Source organism: Pleurodeles waltl, chromosome 4_1 (genome assembly GCF_031143425.1).
Source record: "Pleurodeles waltl isolate 20211129_DDA chromosome 4_1, aPleWal1.hap1.20221129, whole genome shotgun sequence".
In the NCBI taxonomy this organism is placed as follows: Eukaryota; Metazoa; Chordata; class Amphibia; order Caudata; family Salamandridae; genus Pleurodeles; species Pleurodeles waltl.
The window spans coordinates 340,319,157-340,339,351 of NC_090442.1; the positions used below are offsets into that span (position 1 = coordinate 340,319,157).

A 20,195-nucleotide genomic window follows, 5' to 3' on the forward strand; every position below is an offset into this window, starting at 1 on the left:
ACTCCTGCACTATCATGGTAGAAATATTCTATTCATTCAACATATGTAATTTCAATGGACACTAAGGACTTGCGTTAAGAGTTTGGAGGATGGGGTACCTCCACCACAAACATGACGGATATCTTGTCCACGCATTATGATCCCATTATATCCTACGGGAATCGTAATATGGCAGATAGGATATCTGTTACATTTCTGATGGAGCAACCCGTCCGCCAAACTCTAAATCAGGACCTTAGTTGGCAGAGAAAAAATGCCACTTGGAATCCAGTGGTGAAGAATGACGGGCCCACCAAGCATATTTTACACTGGGCCCCACAAAAAGTTCCAAAGGGCCTTTTGCTACACATTATGCAGGAGCACCTAGAAACACCAGAAGCACAGAACATTTTAAACTAAAAAATATGGAGTGACATAAGAGATTTCATCAACACATCCCCGAGTAAAATCCAGTCAGTGCTGGTTTTGCACTATGTTAAAAAAATATATAAACTGGTGCACAAGTTGTAAAATGTTTACTATGATGGCAATATTTAATAGAAATGTGTTGATTTTACTTGACTCAGACTGGCAAGAATAAGGATTTTCCTCAGGCACGAACTTTTATAAGTGCCGCCTTAATCAAAGCATAGAAAGCAATATAGCATTGAAAAGACAAAACACATTATACTAGTGGAGATAAGCCTAAAGATAGCTACTGACTAGAGAATTTTAGGCGTAAAGCTAATTTTATGCATGTGTCAACTCACTCACTTCTCACTCACTCGTTGCCACACTCACTGCCTCACTCACTCACTTACATAACCTATTCCTAGAAATAGAAGCACTGGAAATCACCATGACACTACCTCAATTCTTCATAATTTTCACATTTGCCAACCAGAGACTTTCACAAACTTAGGCTCAGATTTACTAAGGACTTGTGTTGTCGTCACAAGTCAACGCAAGTCCTTATCTGTGATTTACTAAGCCACATAAAGCCACTTTGAGTGGCTTTCCATACTGCAGTAAATCCAAAGTACAGCAAGGCAGCACATAGCGCTGCCTTGTGTTACTTTGTGTCAGGGAGGCATTCCATGCATGGAGTATGGGCATTCCTGGGCATCCACACTTTGATTTTGAAGTAATCCCAGATTTATTAAGGTTAGTAAATCTGGGATTGAGCCAAAATGGTGCTTCTCCTTGACCCAGGCGTAAGGAGGAGAAATAATGTTATTTCTCCTCGTTACTTCCTTCTTCCTTGTGTGATGCATTTTGTAGCAAATATTAGAAAAAAGTAAAATGTCTTTAAGGATTTATTTTATGCAGGAAAAAAACAATCTTTCCTGCATAAAAACAGTCCTGCTCGTAATGCAGGTAACCTTGCAGTAAGGCACAAGGCAGCATGCATTGGTGCTAGGTAAGGAGGTAGCAGAAGTGTGGCATATCTTAGTGGATGTGGTGCATTTCTGCTCTCTCAGTTTCACGCAACACAGCAACTTTGCTTGCTGCCCTGCATTGCGTGAAATATTAGTAAATATGCTCAATTTAGAGACAATTAACTAAAAGCCAACTGTATCTTTAAAACAATTGTACAAATTATTTTTGTTTGTTGTATATTGTTGTGTATTTTTTACAGTGTAGTAAAATATAATAATGCAGACATATATATGTTTGTGCTGTTAAAACATCACATTGTTTTAAAAAGTAATTCCTGCACTGCGCCCCGAAGATACAAACATTTCCTATACACAATCCAATCTTAAGGAATATTGAAAAGTCTTATAGAGGGCAGTACTATTGGAGAATATGTGAACAGTGTAGAGAACCAGAATTTTGATAAACTATTCATGCAACGATGTAATTGGAAGTGGCCCAGATTGTAGGGACTGAGAATAGTGAATAGAAGGCTACAGATGTCAATGTATCACAAGTTAGGATATGAATGAGGATTTCAGTGGCGTGAGGGCATACATATTGAGGGTACTTGTCAAAGCATCGAAGGAAAATGTCTGCATATCTCTAATCAGGGGCTCTGAAAGACAATATATGGTTCTGATGGAGATAACACTATCATTAGTGAACCTCACTGACATTGTGGTAAACAGAGTAATTCAACTGTGTTAAACATTTAAGACCAAATAAATCATTATGGCAATATAATATACACGGTACAACTCATTTTACTTACCTGCATGGTACAAGTTCGATATAAGATTTGAAAGGTAAAAAATGGGAAAAGCCGTACGAGGGATTTTGTGTTTTCTACATTGGCTTCACTATACCATCCACCATAATTTTCCTTTGCACGGTCCAACCAGCAGGTGACGCGCCCGCTTAGATGGCGATATTGGATCCAACACATTCTCAGTGCAGTAGTAAGAACCCCAAAGGTTGTCTGGAGAGAACCACCTGAAAATTTAAGACACACCGGTTTATTTTGTATAGGCAGTTAAGTACAGAGCAAAAGCAATCACTGGACTGGATGTGTTTAGGATACCCCATGCCCCTACAAAAAAGTATTTTAGCTCTTCCAATCCCTTAGATATTCAAGAGCACTCTAGTCAATTTTGGGTCACAGTTACAGTTGCAGCATATATGTACACACACCCCCACAGTAAATATCATAGAAGTCATTTATTCTTGGATGATAACCAATGTGCTGCTTTTCCCAATGTGAGCTTCTTCCATTAGGACTTTTTTAACCCCCCCCTCCCCCGCCTGTTTCTGATTCCTGTGTCTCTGGCTGGACCAACTAGCAATTTCCTAAGAGCAGGTAACATATATTGCCTGGTAAATAAAAGTCTGTTCTTTGAACACTGATTTTGGCGACTATTGTTCTTATTTGTGTAAGTGGTATTTATGAACCACTACAATAAAGCACTGTATTTGTATTCTGCTAACTATGCTCAAAGTAACTTAATAGTAAGTTCTAGCATAAAGCAATGATTTGTGACACTTTTGGACTAATTCACAAAGGCAAACGTACATGTTTGTGTAGTTTTACTCTTTTTCAGTATTAAAAAAACTGCATTTTAATAGTAAGTTTATGACTGTGGCGGGTCCACAGCCAGGGCAGAGCACTCCACACATAAAAAGATAGGACAGGCCTATCATTTTATGTGCAGAGCTTTCCACCCTGACTGCGAAGTCTCTGCAGTCATAAACATACTATTAAAATGCAGTTTTGTGAGTACTCCACTGGACACAGAGTTATTTGCCCTGATCAACAGATGGGGGCACCCTGGGGAACTCCTGCCCTCTACACCAACTGTGACACTGCCATTTGCTGTCATCTGCCGAAAGGCCTGTGAGGAGACCTTGGTCACTGCATCAGCATCCTGTGTGCCAGCAAAGGAGACTGGGGTAGTGGGGAGCTACTGCAGGCCATATCGTCCCCACCCAACTCACAGATGGCGATGAGTCATCTGGACACTAGCGGACAGACTCTTGAGCCTGGATGGTATTTGATGGTGATAGGGGGCTGGTGTAGCTGGGGAGTGAGGCACCCTCTCTTGTCCCTGCGAGTGCGGCTCTTTCTACGGAGACTAGGGAACCATCTGCCCTTGGGAGTTAGACCATCAGTCACTGTGTGTCCTGTACAAACACTCCCATGGCAAGTATTCATGCGGATATGTGCCATCCCCCCACCACCTTCTTCAGTTCCAACCACCACTGAAGCAGCACCAATGTACGGGTGGACCTGGTTTGCCAGAACCTTCTTGTGTGCTAGCTAGGATACTGGCTGATGAGTGCAGGGAGCGGCTTGTAAAGCTGCCTGGGAAATGTGCTGCAAAGACTGCACATTACCTGCCTTCCTCAATGATGTAACAGAAGCCAATGTTGCACCATCTTCTCTTCTCGGAGGCAGTGGCGCACTCTAAACCAATTCAAACCTTGGACCCAGCCCCTGCTCCCACTCAGCCATGTGGTCTCTCTTGTAAGAAATCATGGTCTTAGGCCATACTCTCTCAACAATGTACATAATTATGGCTAACCTGACAGTGGAGGTGAAATCCATGCGACAGAAGGTATACACATTCCAGAACAGGATGGACATGATAGACCAGCAATTGGATCAGTTTGAAATCCAGTGGGGTGGGGCCCCAGACTGGAGTAGAGTTTCTGAGGCAGAAGATCACAGACTTTGAAGACAGGTCGCACCGTGACAGTCTTTGCATTTATGGCTCACCGGAGGATGTGGAAAAGGGAGATCTGCTGTGATTCATGGGAGACTTGTTCTGCAAGCTACTGGATCTTCACTTTAATGAGGACCTGGAATTCCACAGAGTGTACCACATCAGGATCTACTCATCAGCCCCATCATCCTCATCCCAACCAATCATAGCCTGTGTTTTGCACCACCAACATGCTGGGGACATCTTAAAAGCAACATAGAGATCCAAGGAACTGCTGCTCTTCTTCAACCAACAGATTTCCCTTGTTTTCAACACTGAGACCTTAAATATGACCTATTAGACCCGGAATACATGATTGTGACCTGTACGGGAAGACAAAGAACTTATTTGACCCAGACAAAATGGAAGCCTTTCTAGACATTCTCAATTAATACAATATGGACCTTGTCCCATCGACCACAGCATCACTGCCTACAGAGAAGGAAAACAATGCTACCATGGAGGCATCAGTCGCTGTTCCACCATCATCTGGATCTGGCATGACAAGGACCAGACCAGATTCAGCCAAATTATGAAGGCATTTCACTGAGACAGGGACAAATCAAGGTCATCCCTCAAGGCAATGACAAAGAAGATTCAGGAAGCAGAAGGCTGACGCCAGTTCGGCTTTTCAGCACAGTATTGTATACTCTTAGTGATGTTTTGGTTGCATTTCTTCCTGATAAATTCCTTGACGTTTTTCCTGATCCTTTTTGTACACTCATCCGCACACCCCATTCGATAGGCTCCCAGGTCTGCCACTTACACACTGTGCTTTAGATGGCAACTATCCCACCAGGCTTGGTCACAGACACATAAATACACAGAGTGATGAGAATAGTCAGGTATATCACATAGTCTACCACCATTCATGATTCTCACGGAGGCCCATGGCGAGGCTAGTTGCCTCTCTTCCCTTTCTCTGGCCTACAGGCCACACTGATGGGCAGGATTCCCGGGGTCCCCTACTTCCCTGCCTCTCACCCTCGCTAAAGGATATCACTGGTTTGGCCCCATCCATGTGAATAGTGATCCTGTTCCTAGGTGATAGAAACACATTGACATGGACTGGCACAGGAGTTAACTTCAAACTAAAAGTGTTTTGTTCCTTTCTGATTCTCACATCCTGACCCCCCCCACACATTTTCCTCCCTCCTTTCCATGATGGTGCACCTACCCTCTTCCCTGGGAAGTATTGGAGCCTTCTCACCCCCAATATCCACTGACCCTTCCATCTCAATATTGGTAGGTCCTACCAGAGGTCTCAGACAGCTGACCTCCCACAAGCTGAGCAGAGTTATGCCTCACTTGCCCATCAACACTCTTGACAGCAGTTATGACCAGGGATGAGCAAGGCACTTTCACTGAAGAAGAAGCTAATTTGGCTCTGACAACCTGCAAGTCCCCAGGGGAAGATGGTTACCCAAGAAACTTCTATGAGGCTGGCCGACCCTTCTTACCCTCACTTCTGACAAGGGTTTATCAGGAGAAATCTGAGGCCGGCTTGTTGGGGACATTGTCAATTATGGCTGGCATCGCCCTTCTACCAAAAAAGAATAAAGACCCCCTGGAGAGTGTGAGTTACCGCCCAATCTCTTTAATACATTTGGACCTCAAAATCAAGGCAAACATGCTGGCAAACTGATAAAGGAGGGTTAAATCTCAATTGATGCAACAGACCAAGGTGGGGTTTGTACCAGGTCGCAGCTCCTAAAACACTTTCAGACTTTGGTCCACGCACTTCAGCAAGGTCAGGAGAATCTGGGTGAAAAGATAGCCTTGCCCTTGGACAATGAAAAGGCATATGGCCAGATTAAATGGCCTTACAGCTTCAGGATGATGGAGAAATTGGGCCTGGGCAATAACTTTATTAAAAAAGTTCTCCTTCTCTATGATTCCACTTCCACCATCATCAACTGCAGGGGTTTTGTGTCAGAAACATTCCAGATCCTACTTGCTTTGAAGCTCTTGACCATCGGCATCCATCACTCGCTCAAGGTCAAGGGCACTCGGGCTGGAAGGCCCTGTTATACGCAGACAATATCTTACTCCTGCTGTCCCATCCCACTTCCTCCATTGCAGCTGTGATGATGTTCATCAGCAATGTCTCTTCCTTGTCTGGACACAAGATTAACTGGGCCAAATGCGTGGATTACCTCTGTTTCGAGCATTCAGGACTATAATATTACATGGTCATCCAAGAAACTACATTACCTGGTGATCCACATTCATAGGGGGCTTGCCTATATGGTGGAAGATAATCTATCCATTCTGATAGAGCACACAAGGTAGGACTTTCTGAAATGGCAACACCTGAAACACTCTCTATGATGTAAGGTGCAGACGTTCTACAGATTCAACAATGTCCTGGGAATGCTACCTCTATGGATTCCCCGAGCCTTGTTGCTGGGGATAGAGGCAGACATAAGTTCCCATAATTGAAGCAATTGCAGACCTCAACCCAAAGCCTCTTGCTTGTTGGTAGACACCGCCTCCAGTGGTTTCCATCTCCTACACATGATGTTGTACACCCAGGCATTCAACCTTTCACAACTAGCTGCCTATATCAGGGATTCCAGGGAGACACCGATATGGGTTCACATATAATGCCAACACATGGGCGATTACAACCTGCCACTCCCGGTCTATCTTAAGGTGACCCTGGCACCTACGGCTGGGAAACCCATCCTCTCAACCACTATACTTGCTTGGCACGCTGCACACAAATAGGGAGCAAACTGTTCTCCTGGGCTAGGAAAGGGATAAAGCATATTGGTCAACTTTACCAGGGAGGCTCCCTCAAATCATTCACTACTTGGTGGGAGGAATTTGGCCTTTTTCAGATGGATATGTGGAAATATCATCAGCTGGCCCACTGTCCTAAGGCCACACTCAAGTACCACTCTGTCAAGCTACTGACTTCCCCCTTCTCAATTATGTACAGACATGGAGCTAATATGAAGCAATAGTTTCAGGTCTTTATGGCATCCTTATCAAGTCCTTGCATTTATGGCCTACACTTTCAGTGGCTAAACTGACATAGCAGACATATCTAGAACGGGATTACACGTCCGATTATGGATTGGGCTGCCTTTCTCCATTACAGGGTCCTCTGGGAATCCCAACTGAAATTCATGTTCTTTAAAATCCAGAATGATGGGTACTGGACCCCATGGAATTAAAAAAATGACCCATATAATGTCACACAATAGCTGTTGGAGGTGTAATGAGGCATCCAGCAAACTGTATCATATAGGTTGTTCTTGCCAGACCTTGCAGCCCTATTGGAAGGAGGTGTGGCAGAATATATGTCATTATAGTCCTTTTAGTAGACCCCTGTCAACAACATTAGCTACTCTTCTCGACACTGCAAAAGTGCATGACCTGGATGTTCATACACACAGATTGCTTGCCACATTGCTAGCAATGGCTAAGCAATGTATACTTTGTCACTGGTGGCAAGCCAACACTCCCACTTTACATGACTGGTTCACAGATATGCATAGTATAGAGCTTCCTGAGAGGACTATATATGCATTAAATGACAAGCTTGAGAAATTTGAACAGGTCTGGGGTCCCTTCTTGGCAGTGGGAAGCATGGATGGCCATTGAACTGTACCATGTTACATCTGCATCCATTCATTTTTACGTAGTAATGTGGTCAGGCTATGATGCTGGTAGCATGGAAAAGTGTTCTGTGGGGCTCTGGTAGCCCAGAACCACTGTTACTAAGGACCCCATGAGTGTTTGAGAGTATGTTTGTAACCCTGTTGGGAATAATAATCAAGGGGCGGAAGACAAAATTCTGACATTCTCTGCTAGGCTGTAGGGCAATCTGCTTTAGGCACCGCTATCACTGGTGGAACAATAGCCCTGCAGCCCCTGCGGTGTGGAGGGCCCCTCAGCACAACAAACTGTGCATGGGTTGCATGCCTTTGCCTGACAGCTGCTGACTAGGTTGGCGGGGGCTCAATATACTTTGCAGGGTACCCCCTTATGTTTCATTACACTAGTGACCGCCATGGTCCACTCAGCCTGCATTTCCATGGTCATTTTTCTGTCCTGACTGCTCCCTTACGTCATGTCCCTCCTCCTTCTTTTCCCTCTCTGCCCTCACTTACCTATCCCCTTCCCTCAGTGCACAGTTTAGGTTTATGAACCCTTTGTTCGAAGCCTGGCCTCAGCCGAACAGTGTTAATGTATACTGCGGTCAATGCCTTGATCTGTTACGCTATACTGATGTTACGGTCGCCCAGCTCTTTTACTTTGTGGGAGAGCATCTGTTTTGGCAGTGAGCTGCCTCTCCTCTATTTCAATTCCAATTTAAGCTGTCAGCGGGCTATTAGTTTATCTCACTGTAGTTGTACACATATACTTTATGAGTCAAATTCTCTACAAAAAACAAATGTTGCAAGAATTACTCCTTATATTGCCATCACAAATATTAAAGACCATGATAATCTTATTGACCTCAAAACTTCCTACCTTTGGGTTTGCCAAACATATCTTGGACATTATTCACTTAAAGCTGCCTCAGTGAGTACTTTGAATTTTAAAAAGGTGTGACTCACACTCCACTAGAGCATGATTTTAAATCTGACAATAATGAGCGTAGCTGTCAGAATCAAGCCTGGGTAAGGGCTTTTTTGTATTTACTCCTGGGGCAAACTCATCCATCCGCTATTTGCACTGCAACCTGGGGAGTATGTGTTTTGCATTTAGGACAACCAGGCAATTAAAACTCGTAAAATGCTTAAAGTATAATCAGTCTTGGTAATCTTTTAGTTGTCTGTATCATCAAGTGTTTCCTTCATATATTTTTCACTTGATGATATTGTTGCTGTGCGCTTTTAATTAATGGAATCCTGTTCTGAGAGAAAAACGAATAATCTCATAACAAGGCATTTACGAGCCCGGTTTGAGATGAAACCACACATTGCCAGCAATCATTATGTTGCCACAGTACGATTTACACTTGGTTTTTAAGCAAATCATTCTGTAATTGACCATGTATGTTTTCGAACACATTTAAACAGCCTCTAATCTACTCTATGTTTGACAGTATTAAGTGGCGCTTTGATATTTTAGAAAACTATTTTTGATCAGTTGAACGACTTTTATTTGAAATATTATTTTAGAGTCAAAGATGGCTTGGCACAGATCCAGACATTGAAAAGATTGCAACTTTGCAAATTCTTTTACGAGTAAACGGAGTGATTTTACATATATGGTTCTAATGGTCTAGATTGTATGCTGAGCACTCCCAGCATACACCATGCACTTAAATGAGAATTATCAGATCATTTTTAATATGTTTATAGGAGACCCTCTTAACTGCCATAGCTGAATTAATTAGTCAGAAATATGGTACCACATGTAATAGGTGTCAGAGACATTATTAATCTTAAATGCTATATGATGTTTTCTTTTTCCCGAAATGAGGCGCCTTTTTTTATGGTTTGCGTTGCCGTAAATCACTATTACATGCACTTGTCATGTACTCAGGCGAGGCCTTTGATGCTCCATAAGCAGGGGGACCTGAGTGAACCCCCTTTGTCTTTTTCCTGCCTCTGCTGCCTTTCCACAATTTCTCCACTCTTGTAGCTCAAAGCCAGATAGGGACCAAAAATAGGCCCGGACTCCCAAAAAATTGCCCGACATTTGCAGACTGAAACCTTTCATGAAGCAATGCTTGGTTGTATGAGGGGGCTACTTTTGGGGGAACTTTATGGTAAAGAAAAGCTTATAGAACTTGTATGGCCAGTGACATAGGTCAGGACTGAAAACTTCATTATTCGATCAATTCTCGTCCACTACTCTCCTGACACTCATCTTCGGGTCCATTATCTCCATTAGCCCATGCCCCCCACATATATCTGAGTCCCATTATCTCATCAAGACCCTTTAGTAACTGCACAATTGTAGGCAAAAGGAAGAGAAAAGGTGATCTTCTCATCTTTATTGCTCTATATTCAACCATAATCCATACAAAGGTTAGACAATGAATTCACATTCTCAACCTCTTTTCCATCAGATGACGTTTAGAGAGCTTTATACTTGGATAGCTCTCAGCGTAGGAGATTGGGGAGATGAGAGAGAAGTGAGACCACTACCCCTTTCAAATGAAATGAGAAACATAAAAAACAGGGCTAGAAAATGAATGTAACTCCATCTCTTTTGAGAAGAAATCAGAAGCAATTGGATGCAAATAACATCTTGAATGGGGCAGGGTATCTCCCCTTCCATGGAATAACTAAAACACTGATTGGTCATGTTAAGTAACAATGAGTTGGCACATCACTCACTGTACTAAATGTTACATATTCTACCGATCAGGATAATTTTATGTCCGTAGCTGAAGACGTGACCACATACGATAAGATTAATCACAGCAAAAATGTCATATATATGAAAACACTTGCAAATGCAAACCACAATAACCTAAGCATATCCAGATACAGGCAGCAAATGATGAGCTGAAACGTTGTGTACGAAGTTGTCCATTCTTTAAAAAGAGTCAGGGGAGGGGATAGGACTACTGGATACACTTCATATTGTGTTGTGATTTTTGTCTCCCCTTACCAGTATTTACCCAGCAGATTTGTGTGAACTCTGGCTCTCAGAAACAGCATCTCTGGTGGCAGAGGGCTTCTTGTTGTGCCCTAAGCTGGGATGGAAGTAGGCACACCACATGCTGTACCTGCTCGGGCTGGCCCATTTTCATTTATACAGAATGAGAGCAGGCTTCCGACAGTCTGTACTAGGTTTGGGGAGGTGCTGCTGCAAGCCTCTCTGAGGAGCATTGCAAGCCAGCATCAAACATTTATAAAACATATGTAGGAAAACGTCCCACATCTGACCTTAGGCATTGGGCTGCGGGCACCAGCAAAATGTCCACCTTCCCAAACCGACCATGCTGCTACTTGCCTAACCAATCATCTAGCTTTTCTTCTTGATTGATAATTTACACTTTCTGCCCTCACTCTGGGGCAGGTTTGTTAACATTTGATGGTCTTGCGCAGTGCTGCTTCAAATGGAGAGGGAAGGAATGCAACAGAACATCTAAGAAATGGCTCATTCCTGCTCTCTTTCTGAGCTGGTGCACTAGTGGGTGCCCTGTCATGACAGACCATACAAAGGCTATCAAAACCTGTTTGATTGAAAAGGTGATTGAAAAGGTGCAATAAATTCATACAGTTTGTTAGTCAGTGTCAACTATGAGCATGCACAGTGTTCTTAAATCAAACCACATGCATAGCGTGGCACCGTAAAAACGCAAACCTCATTTTAACCGGCACAAGACCTTTTCTTTTAAGTGTTACAACAGAAGATACATGGTAGCACATCTAAACTTCTGGAGCTGACTGAAAACCGTTAGCTGGGGAAAGAAATGATCTGTGGAGCCTTTCACTCATTCTAGGACCGCGGATATAGCACCAATATGGCTTCCCGGTCATCTATCTTGCGAGCCCACTTTGGAGATATACTTTATAGTTGAGGTACTCCACCCACTGTAAGTAATTCAGGTTGGACTGGGCCTGCCTTCTGTATCAGCACAATCATTAACATCATCATTTTATGGTTGTTTGAACTCTCAAGGGCTCTTCCTACTGGATTTGGGAAGAATAAGACCTTTAACGAAGCAAGGATTTTTTTTTAACCTCTTTATTACAATTATTTATTGACCTTAGTAATTGAACGAGGTGCTCCTATTCCTATAACAATCTGGTGTGGAATCAACACCAAAACCTGGATGACAGGTTCTCTCATGCCTGTCTGATTATACAAGCGTGTTACTCCAACTAACGTACAAGCAGACTGGAATTATGTGGAAATGGAGGACACAATTAAGTGAAAAATGTATTAAATTATTTGGTGAGAAAAGGCAACGTATGAGGTTTAATGCAGCACATTTTGACACAGTTTAATTTCACTATTTTGTCCTGTAAAAACACATTAATACAATCTGAGGAAAGTTTATTATTTAAATATAGCAAAAAGGAACAAAGAAATGACCACTTAAAATTTGCAATAATTTTGTATGGGACTCCCTTTTTAGTAATTTATGCCCATTTTTGTTGAATCTGAAATTTGCAGTCATTTCTATGATGTATATAACAATAATCACTCACGGTTTAACAGCTGGAAATAAAGTGTATGTTGCTATAAAACCCCGCTTTTCTATTAGTATGATGAAGCTGATGCACCTACAATCAGAGTAAAAAAGGGTACTCAGGCACCCAATGCTGCCACTTACTTCGTCACAACCGACAATTATGCTTCCAATTGTTCTATCCCTGCTCTAATTAAATTGGCATCACCAAGCATCATCATGTGCATCGAAAACGTTTTGTTCAGATAAAAAAAAAACTGTATTGTATGGCACCACCACCCTCTGTGTGACTGGCATAAAGTAATTTATAGATATGATCATGGAACCCTGCATGTCTAAGAAAAGTCATAACACCTGATAATGCAGATGCCACATGGGATTTTTATGTCTTTTAGTTTGACTTCTCCATAACACATTTACTTGGAACTCAAAAATGTGTGGCAAATGTTCTCTTCATTCTCGTATGTGTTCCGTGCCCTAGTCTTACAGACTGAGGTGACCCGCCCTCCCAGATTGCCCCTTCACAAGTGTTCCAGTCCTTTTTATACTTCCATTATAAATAACCACTCCCTTCATGACGGCTTAGTTCTAGTTTATTGTCTACATATGGCATTTGGCATACTATTTAAAACGTACTTTGTTACATTTTTAAGTTCTTTGTTACTCATGTATGGCTGATTCTGTCTATGTTAATAATTGCATAGTAGCGGATTGTTGCAGCGAGGATGATGCGCTCCTTGAGGTTGGGGGGGGGCAGAGAGTGGCTTCAAAGCATTGGTCTTCATGACATGTGGTCATCTGGTGGAGGGTAGTCCTGAGTGCTGAGTGCACCAAGAACAGCTGTCGTGCTAATTAGGCAAGTATCAGGAGTTTTCATTTTAGTAGCCATTCTCATCTACTGAAATGCACGCTGTTGCTATGGTTTCCCAATATAAAGACGCTAGAGCCCATCTTGGCATCTGTCTGCCATTATGGAGTTTGCAAAGCGTGCAGAGAAAAGGAAGCATGTGGAACCGACGTATGAGGTTGAACAGGCATCGGTATCAATTGGCTTGGTGTTAAAACTGGGTCTCTAGTAGGCAGAGGTGTCCACCCTGTCCAAGTAGAGACCACAATGCTAGGCAGGGTAAGTCAGTTACACTCTCTAAATTAACCTGCACTCACCCACTGATACCTTGGCACAGAGTAGTGAGGCTTAAGAGGCTATGGCCCTCATTCTGACCTTGGCGGTCGGCGGAGAGGCGGCGGTCGGACCGCGAACAGACCGGCGGTATTAAAAATGGCATTCTGACCGCGGCGGTCACCGCCGCGACCGACCGCCACTTCCCCACTCCGACAGCCACGGCGGTCATGACCGACGGGCTGGAGTCTGCGCACTCCGGTCCGGCGGTCGACCCAAGACCGCCAACGGTATCATGACCCTGCTTACCGCCGCGGTTTCTGGCGTCCGGGAACCGCCATGCGAACCATGGCGGTAAGCACTATCGGGCCAGGGAATTCCTTCCCTGGCACTGATAGGGGTCTCCCCCACCCCCCACTGCCCCCCGAGTCCTCCCCCCACACCCTCCACCCCCCTGCCACCCCCCAGAGGTGGTACAAACCCCCTCCCCACCCCCACCCCGACATGCACATACACGCACCCCGACATGCACACACCCCCAACATGCACATATACACACCCCCTACACACACACATACACAACGGGGACACATACCCGCACACATACATGCCGACATGCGCACCCGCCGAACTAAACACATTGCCCATAGGCACAGCAGCACTCCCCGCCCGCATGCACGCACGCACACACCCCCTCTACACACTCACACGCACACCCCCATGCACGCACACATCACACAACACCCCCCCACCCCCTCCCCTCACGGACGATCAACTTACCTTGTGCGTTGGTCCTCCGGGAGGTGACAGGAGCCATGGGGAGGTGACCGCCAACAGAAGACCGCCAACAGAAGACCGCCACACAGAAATGTGGGTCGTAATTCTGTGGGCGGTGTTCTGCTGGCATGGCGGTGGAGGTTGACCAGTCTCCACTTTCCCGCCGACCGCCAGTGTGGCTGCTGGCGGTTTTCCGGCGGAACGCTCCCAGCGGCCAGAATGCGCACAGCGGCATACCGCCGCGGTCGGCGGTCTTCACCGCGGCGGTAACTCGGCGGTCTTGCGAAAAGACCGCCAAGGTCAGAATGAGGGCCTATGTGTATAGAATCTGTGTAACACTTAAATTACAGAACACAGTCAAGGACACAAAGACTCAACAGCAGCTAGGAAGAAAGAGAATATTTATCTCAGTAAAACAAGACCAAAAGGAAAAAAATCCAATATGTAGAACTCAAGATATGATTTTCTAAAGAATAAACTGCAAAGTAGTGCTTTAAAGTCACTAGTGCAAAAGGTTACTTGAGTTCGTTCTAGACTGGGGTAAATCCAGAATCCAAGCCATCTGCAATGGAGGGCAGGCTGACTACAGGGCACATGCAGGGCCTGCTGAATAAAATACCTTGGATGAAACAAGCGTCGGCAGCAAAAACTCAATATCATTGGATCCAATTCACGCAGATGGGTAGTTGAGTCGCTGGTGAGCCTCACAGTCAGCTCCTGCATCGGCGTTTAACTCTTTTCGATGCAGGTGATGCTTCGTTGTCGAGCCGGGCAGTGATGTCTTTTGATTAACACTGCATCTTCTTTGAACCTCACAGTTGGCTCCAGCGTCACTGTCGAATCGGCACTGCATGGACTTCAAAGGGTACTGTGGTGGTTCCGAGCAGTGTATCAGCCTCAGTACATTGATTTTTTCATAAAAACAGCTGCAGAGTAAACTTTTAAGGCACATGACTGGATTGGCATCTTTTGACAGGACAGGACTCACAGTTGGCCGAGTCAGGCAGCTACAGCAGAGTTAGGGGAAGTCTTTGATGGCCCTGAGACTACAGAAAAGAAGGCAAACCAACAAGCCCTTGGAGTCACTTGATTCTGGGGATAAAGAGATGCAGGTCCAATCCTTTTCACTTCCAGGAAAGGAGGGCAGCAGGGCAGGCACAGCAAAGGAGGACTCCAGCAAAGTCCAGCAGAGTTCCGGCAGAGTGGCAGTCCTTTCAGCAGCACAACAGTCCTTCTTCTTGTCAGCGTATCCTCAGGTCCAGAGGTGTACTGCCTTGGAAGGAACAGAAGTCCAGTTCTTATACCCAGTGGTGCCTTTGAAGTGAGGATTACTTCCAACAGGGGCTCTTAAGAGCACACAGATTCTCTCTGCTCTAGCTGCAGACACACTACAGGGGGTTATGCCACTCTTAATGTGGGGATAGCCACAGCCTTTTTCAGGTACAAGTGTCTGCTCCTTCATCCCATCTAGCTAAGGAAGGACCTTCAGCCTCGTGATGGGCCAACAGGATGTAAACGGCACACCTCAGCTCCCTTTGTGTGCGACTGTTTAGAGGGAACGGACAAATCCCAGCTGTCACCCAAAGCAGATGTGTATTGGAGGTAGGCAGCAGACACTCAGGACTTATGACCAGAAAAATGCCAACTTTCTAAAAGTGCCATTTTTAAAGTTCTAATCATAAATCGAACTTTACCACTAAAGAGGATTTATTATTACAAATCCATAGATACCTAACATGACTGTCCGACTCCTTCTCAATCAGGATTTACACTTAATAAATGTATTAAGGATTTTCCAATGCTGCCCTAAGAGAGAAGTAGGCCTCACAGTATTGAAAAACAAATTGGAGAGTTTTTCACTACCAGGACATGTAAAGCTAAGTAGCACATGTCCAGCCTTCTACTTACTCAGCACCCAGCTACAGGGCATAACCCAGGGGTGTCTTCTGTATAGTGAAAGGGGAGTTTAGTGTTTGGCAAGAAGTTTTAAATGCCAAGTCAACATGGCAGTGAAACTGCACACACAGGCTCTGCAATGGAAAGCCTGAGGCTGTTTAAAGGGCTACTTAAGTGGATGGCACAATCAGTGCTGCAGGCCTACTAGTAGCAATTATAATAATAATATCAATAAGCTTTATTTCGGCTGGAAGCCATAAAAGCAGCATTCATACAAAAGTAGCTAAAAATACATGCTATCTTTAAGAATATATTTACAACACATAAAATAATAAATTAATAAACTACAATCATAAAAGTCTCCAAGGGAAGGAGGAGGAAATGTCTCTTAAGGATGGTTACTAACAAATAATTTCATATTTTTTAGTTCTTGGCGACAATGACCATTCAACCACAGGCAGGAGCCTTGTAATAAGAACCCTCCTTAGTAATAATACTCATACTATAAATCTAAGGACTATCTTATTTATGAAATAGATAGAACGTGGAGGCTGTTGCAACCGCATTTCAGCCAGTATCCACAGTACTAGTAGCAGTTAATTTACAGGCATTGGGCACAGATAGTGCACTTTACTAGAGACTTACAGGTAAATTAAGTATGCCAATTGTAGATACACCAATGTTACCATAGTTAAGGGGAGTGAGCACATGCACTTTAGCACTGGTTAGCAGTGGTAAAGTGACCAGAGTCCTAAGGTCATGAAAACCAGATCAGAAAACTGTTTGGGGGAAGGTCTAACACTTGGGCAGTAGATGTCCTTTCAATTCAATGGCCCTAGGGATTACTCTATGCATTCCCTCCAATTCCATTAATACTCAAGGTCCTTCAAAATGTCCAGTCAGAGAATGTAAAATTAATGCTAACTGCACCCTTCTGACCACACAGACCATGCCTCCTCTGTTAAAACTCCTTGTAGGATATCAATTTTGCCAAGTGCCACTGGATTCTTCATTACTTCAATTTCCAGTCCTCTCTCTCAAGCAAGAGTGCATCTGACTGCATGGAAATTAAAATGGCAGCATTAGAAAAGTTAGGATGTTCTACAGAAGTGGCATATGCCGTTCACACTTCTAGAAAAGATTAAACTCTGAAGACATACTTTAAGCATTGGGCTCATTTTTGGAAAAGGTTTTTTTCTAGAAACATTAATCCAAAGTCATGCAATCCATTTTAAATTTTTGAGTTTTTGAGGGGTGGATTTTTATTGGGTGCAGTTCCAGCTACCTTAGCAGCACAGCGGACAATGATTTGAGCCTTTTGAGATTTTGGGTCAAATCTCTCACAGATTGCTTCACCAGTGGGTAAACTTTTAAAATGTTTTTGTTGGACTTTTTTTTACCTTACTCAGGGCCACCCCCAGTCTTTTTGCCTCCTTCCTCCTGGTTTTTCTGACCTCTCGCTGTTGGCTCTAGGACTCTGAGCACTTTATCACTGCTGACCAGTGCTAAAGTGCAGGTGCTCTCCCATCTACAGTTGGTATTATTTGCTTATACCTAATTGGCATATTTAATTTAACTATAAGTCCCTTATACAGTGGTATCTCTATACCCAGGGCCTGTAAATTAATTACTACTAGTAGGCCTGCAGCGCTGCTTGCGCCACCCACTGAAGTAGACTTTCAAACCTGTCTCAGGCCTTCTGCCACAAGGACCTGGCATCTAAATTTACTTGCCAGGCCCAGAACTCCCATTTTACTACATGTAAGTCGCCCCTAAGGTACGCCCTAGCTAGCCCTATGGGCAGGGTGCCATGTATGTAGAAAGGCAGGACATGCGCCAGGTTGGTGGCCTGTCCTGGTAGTGACAAACAGCCTAACTTGGTGTCTCACTGCTGTGAGTGCTGCATTCTCATAGGATTGCATTAGAAATGCCCTGCCTTATGTGTAAGGGGTATTGTCTGATTTATGAGGGGTAGCGTAGGCGTGTTTGGTATGGTTGTGATGGTGACAATAAATGCTGCTTACTGGTGTGGGTGTATTTTTTATTACTATCACAGAAATGCCACTTCTAGAAAGTGCACATTTATCTGTGCTTATGACTTTGGTGTTTTGCAGCTTGACTCCAATCCACGCCTGGGCAGAGTGACAGTTGGGGCTTTGTGCATACTTTTCAGACAGCCTGTACACAGGGAGGGTGGAGGTGTCACAGAGGTGCATCTGCATACTGAATAGCCTTCCTGGGCTGAGAGAAGGGAGAGGCGGGCCACACCTACATTTGTAAAGGCTGTGCCTTGGCCTCACACAATAGGGTCGTTAACCCCCCACTGATATTTGGAGCCTGTGCTAAAAGGAGAGAGGGGGCACTCCCAGAACCAGTTGTAACTGGCTGGAACCTCCTCTCCCTACCATTGCAAAACATTGTAAGGACTGAGTATAAGTATAGGGGAATTTTCCCCACAATTTGGAGACTCTTAGTCATCTTTGAACTGGACACAGAAATGCTGGAAGAACTCACCAGGAACCGCCATGGACTACTGCTGCTGGACTGACCTGTGACCTGCTTGGTCACTGCAGAGGACTTTCCACTTGCTGCACATTCCTTGAGCTGGCCTGTTGTTGGGCCCTCCACCTGTGGGCCATTTCTGTTAAACTTGGCTCCCCAGGGGCAGGGTGCTGTGGCCCCTGACCCCTGCATTTTTAACCTGAAGCACAAGGGGGACTTCACCTGGTTGGAAAACTAAGCACTTTGGAAAGCGCTCCTTACGGGATTTCCTTAGCGATTGAAAGCGCTTCCCCTTGCTGGTGCATCGCACTTGAAAAAACGTTTATTCATTTTTCTGCAGAAGGAAATCACTGCCACAGCCGGGCCCCTTTAATCACTCAAGCGCGTCGAAGTGCGCTGTGTTTGTAGCCCCAGGGCACTCCAGGTAATTGGGAGGAGCCGGCGTGCTCCTCTCAGTGCCCCCGGGGCACCTTCAGGCAAGATATTGGAGCGAACATGCTCCTAGTGTGCCCCCGGGGTGAGGTTCGCTCTAGGGAGCGCCCCCGGGGCACAAGCAGGCACCTACTTGGGTGCCTGCCATCGGCTGCAGACCAGACGGGCTGCAGCGTCCAAATTGAAGGCGGGCAGGAAGAGAAGCCTCATCGGAGGCTCCCTGCCCCACCGGAACCCTCGTGTGGGCCGTGCCCTGATCGCGGGCCCCAGGAGGGGCCCGGGTAACCTCCTTGGCAGAGCGGGCTGGACGGAAGCCTCATCAGAGGCTCCCCGCACCACTGAGCCCTGTGTTTGGTGTTCTGTTCTTTTAGGGTGCCCCCCCTGTGTGGGAGGGCCAGTGCAGGCCCGGGGGGACCCCAGCGACCGCGGACCCCAGGAGAGGTCCGCCCTGAGAACAGAGGGGGTGCAGGGTGCCCCCCTCCTCCACTGAAAAATAACTCCCAGACTTTGGCCCCCTCCCTCGTGAGGGCCAGTTGAGGTCCAGGGGGCCCTTAATGATCACGGGTCCCAATAGGGGCCCATCCGCCAAAGAGAGGAGAACCGTGCAGCCCTCCTCTGGTTTAAGGAGCAGGGAGGCCCCCCTTCGGCGCAGAGGAGCGCAGGGGGCCCCATTTTTTTCACCTTCTTCGTTTGTTTGGCACTGGAGGTGCCTGTTTCATCTTACCCAGGTACTGATTAAGGATCCATATATATAATCTAAAGTTCTTTCTAAAGAGATTGCGAATTAATATATATTGCCTACCTGTTTTATGATGTTTTTGTGTGCATATGCAAATGTTCCTTTTATGGACATGCTTGCTAATATGTTTTTCTAACTTGCCATATGTTTTCTAATGTTCTTACTATGGGAATTTTATGATACTCTTATGACAAGTCCTTTGGTGTAATAACGTGTTTTCCTGACTACTGCTTATGTTGCAGAATACTGAGTAACCTGTGTGTTATGTGTGACTACTGCTAGTTTGCAGAGTAACTAATGTGTAACGTTCTGACAACTGCTAAGGTAGCAGGATAGTACTTATATGTGATGTTTGGTCTAATAATTGTGTTGTGTACAAAACAGTATATTTTCATATAATCTGGTGTTGTGTTTCCTTTGTGGTGGGGATATTGCATCACTTGTGTTGTGTATGTTGTG

The 20,195-nt window shown here is 44.8% G+C and overlaps 1 protein-coding gene across 1 annotated transcript in view; it reads right to left on the reverse strand.

The window, feature by feature from the left end:
* SLC15A5 (solute carrier family 15 member 5) overlaps positions 1-20,195 on the reverse strand; it is a 379,306-nt gene that overhangs the window by 160,079 nt on the left and 199,032 nt on the right. Inside the window, exon 4 of the mRNA XM_069230056.1 lies at positions 2,171-2,391. Coding sequence (XP_069086157.1) covers positions 2,171-2,391 — 221 coding nt within the window. The remainder of the gene's footprint in view (positions 1-2,170; positions 2,392-20,195) is intronic.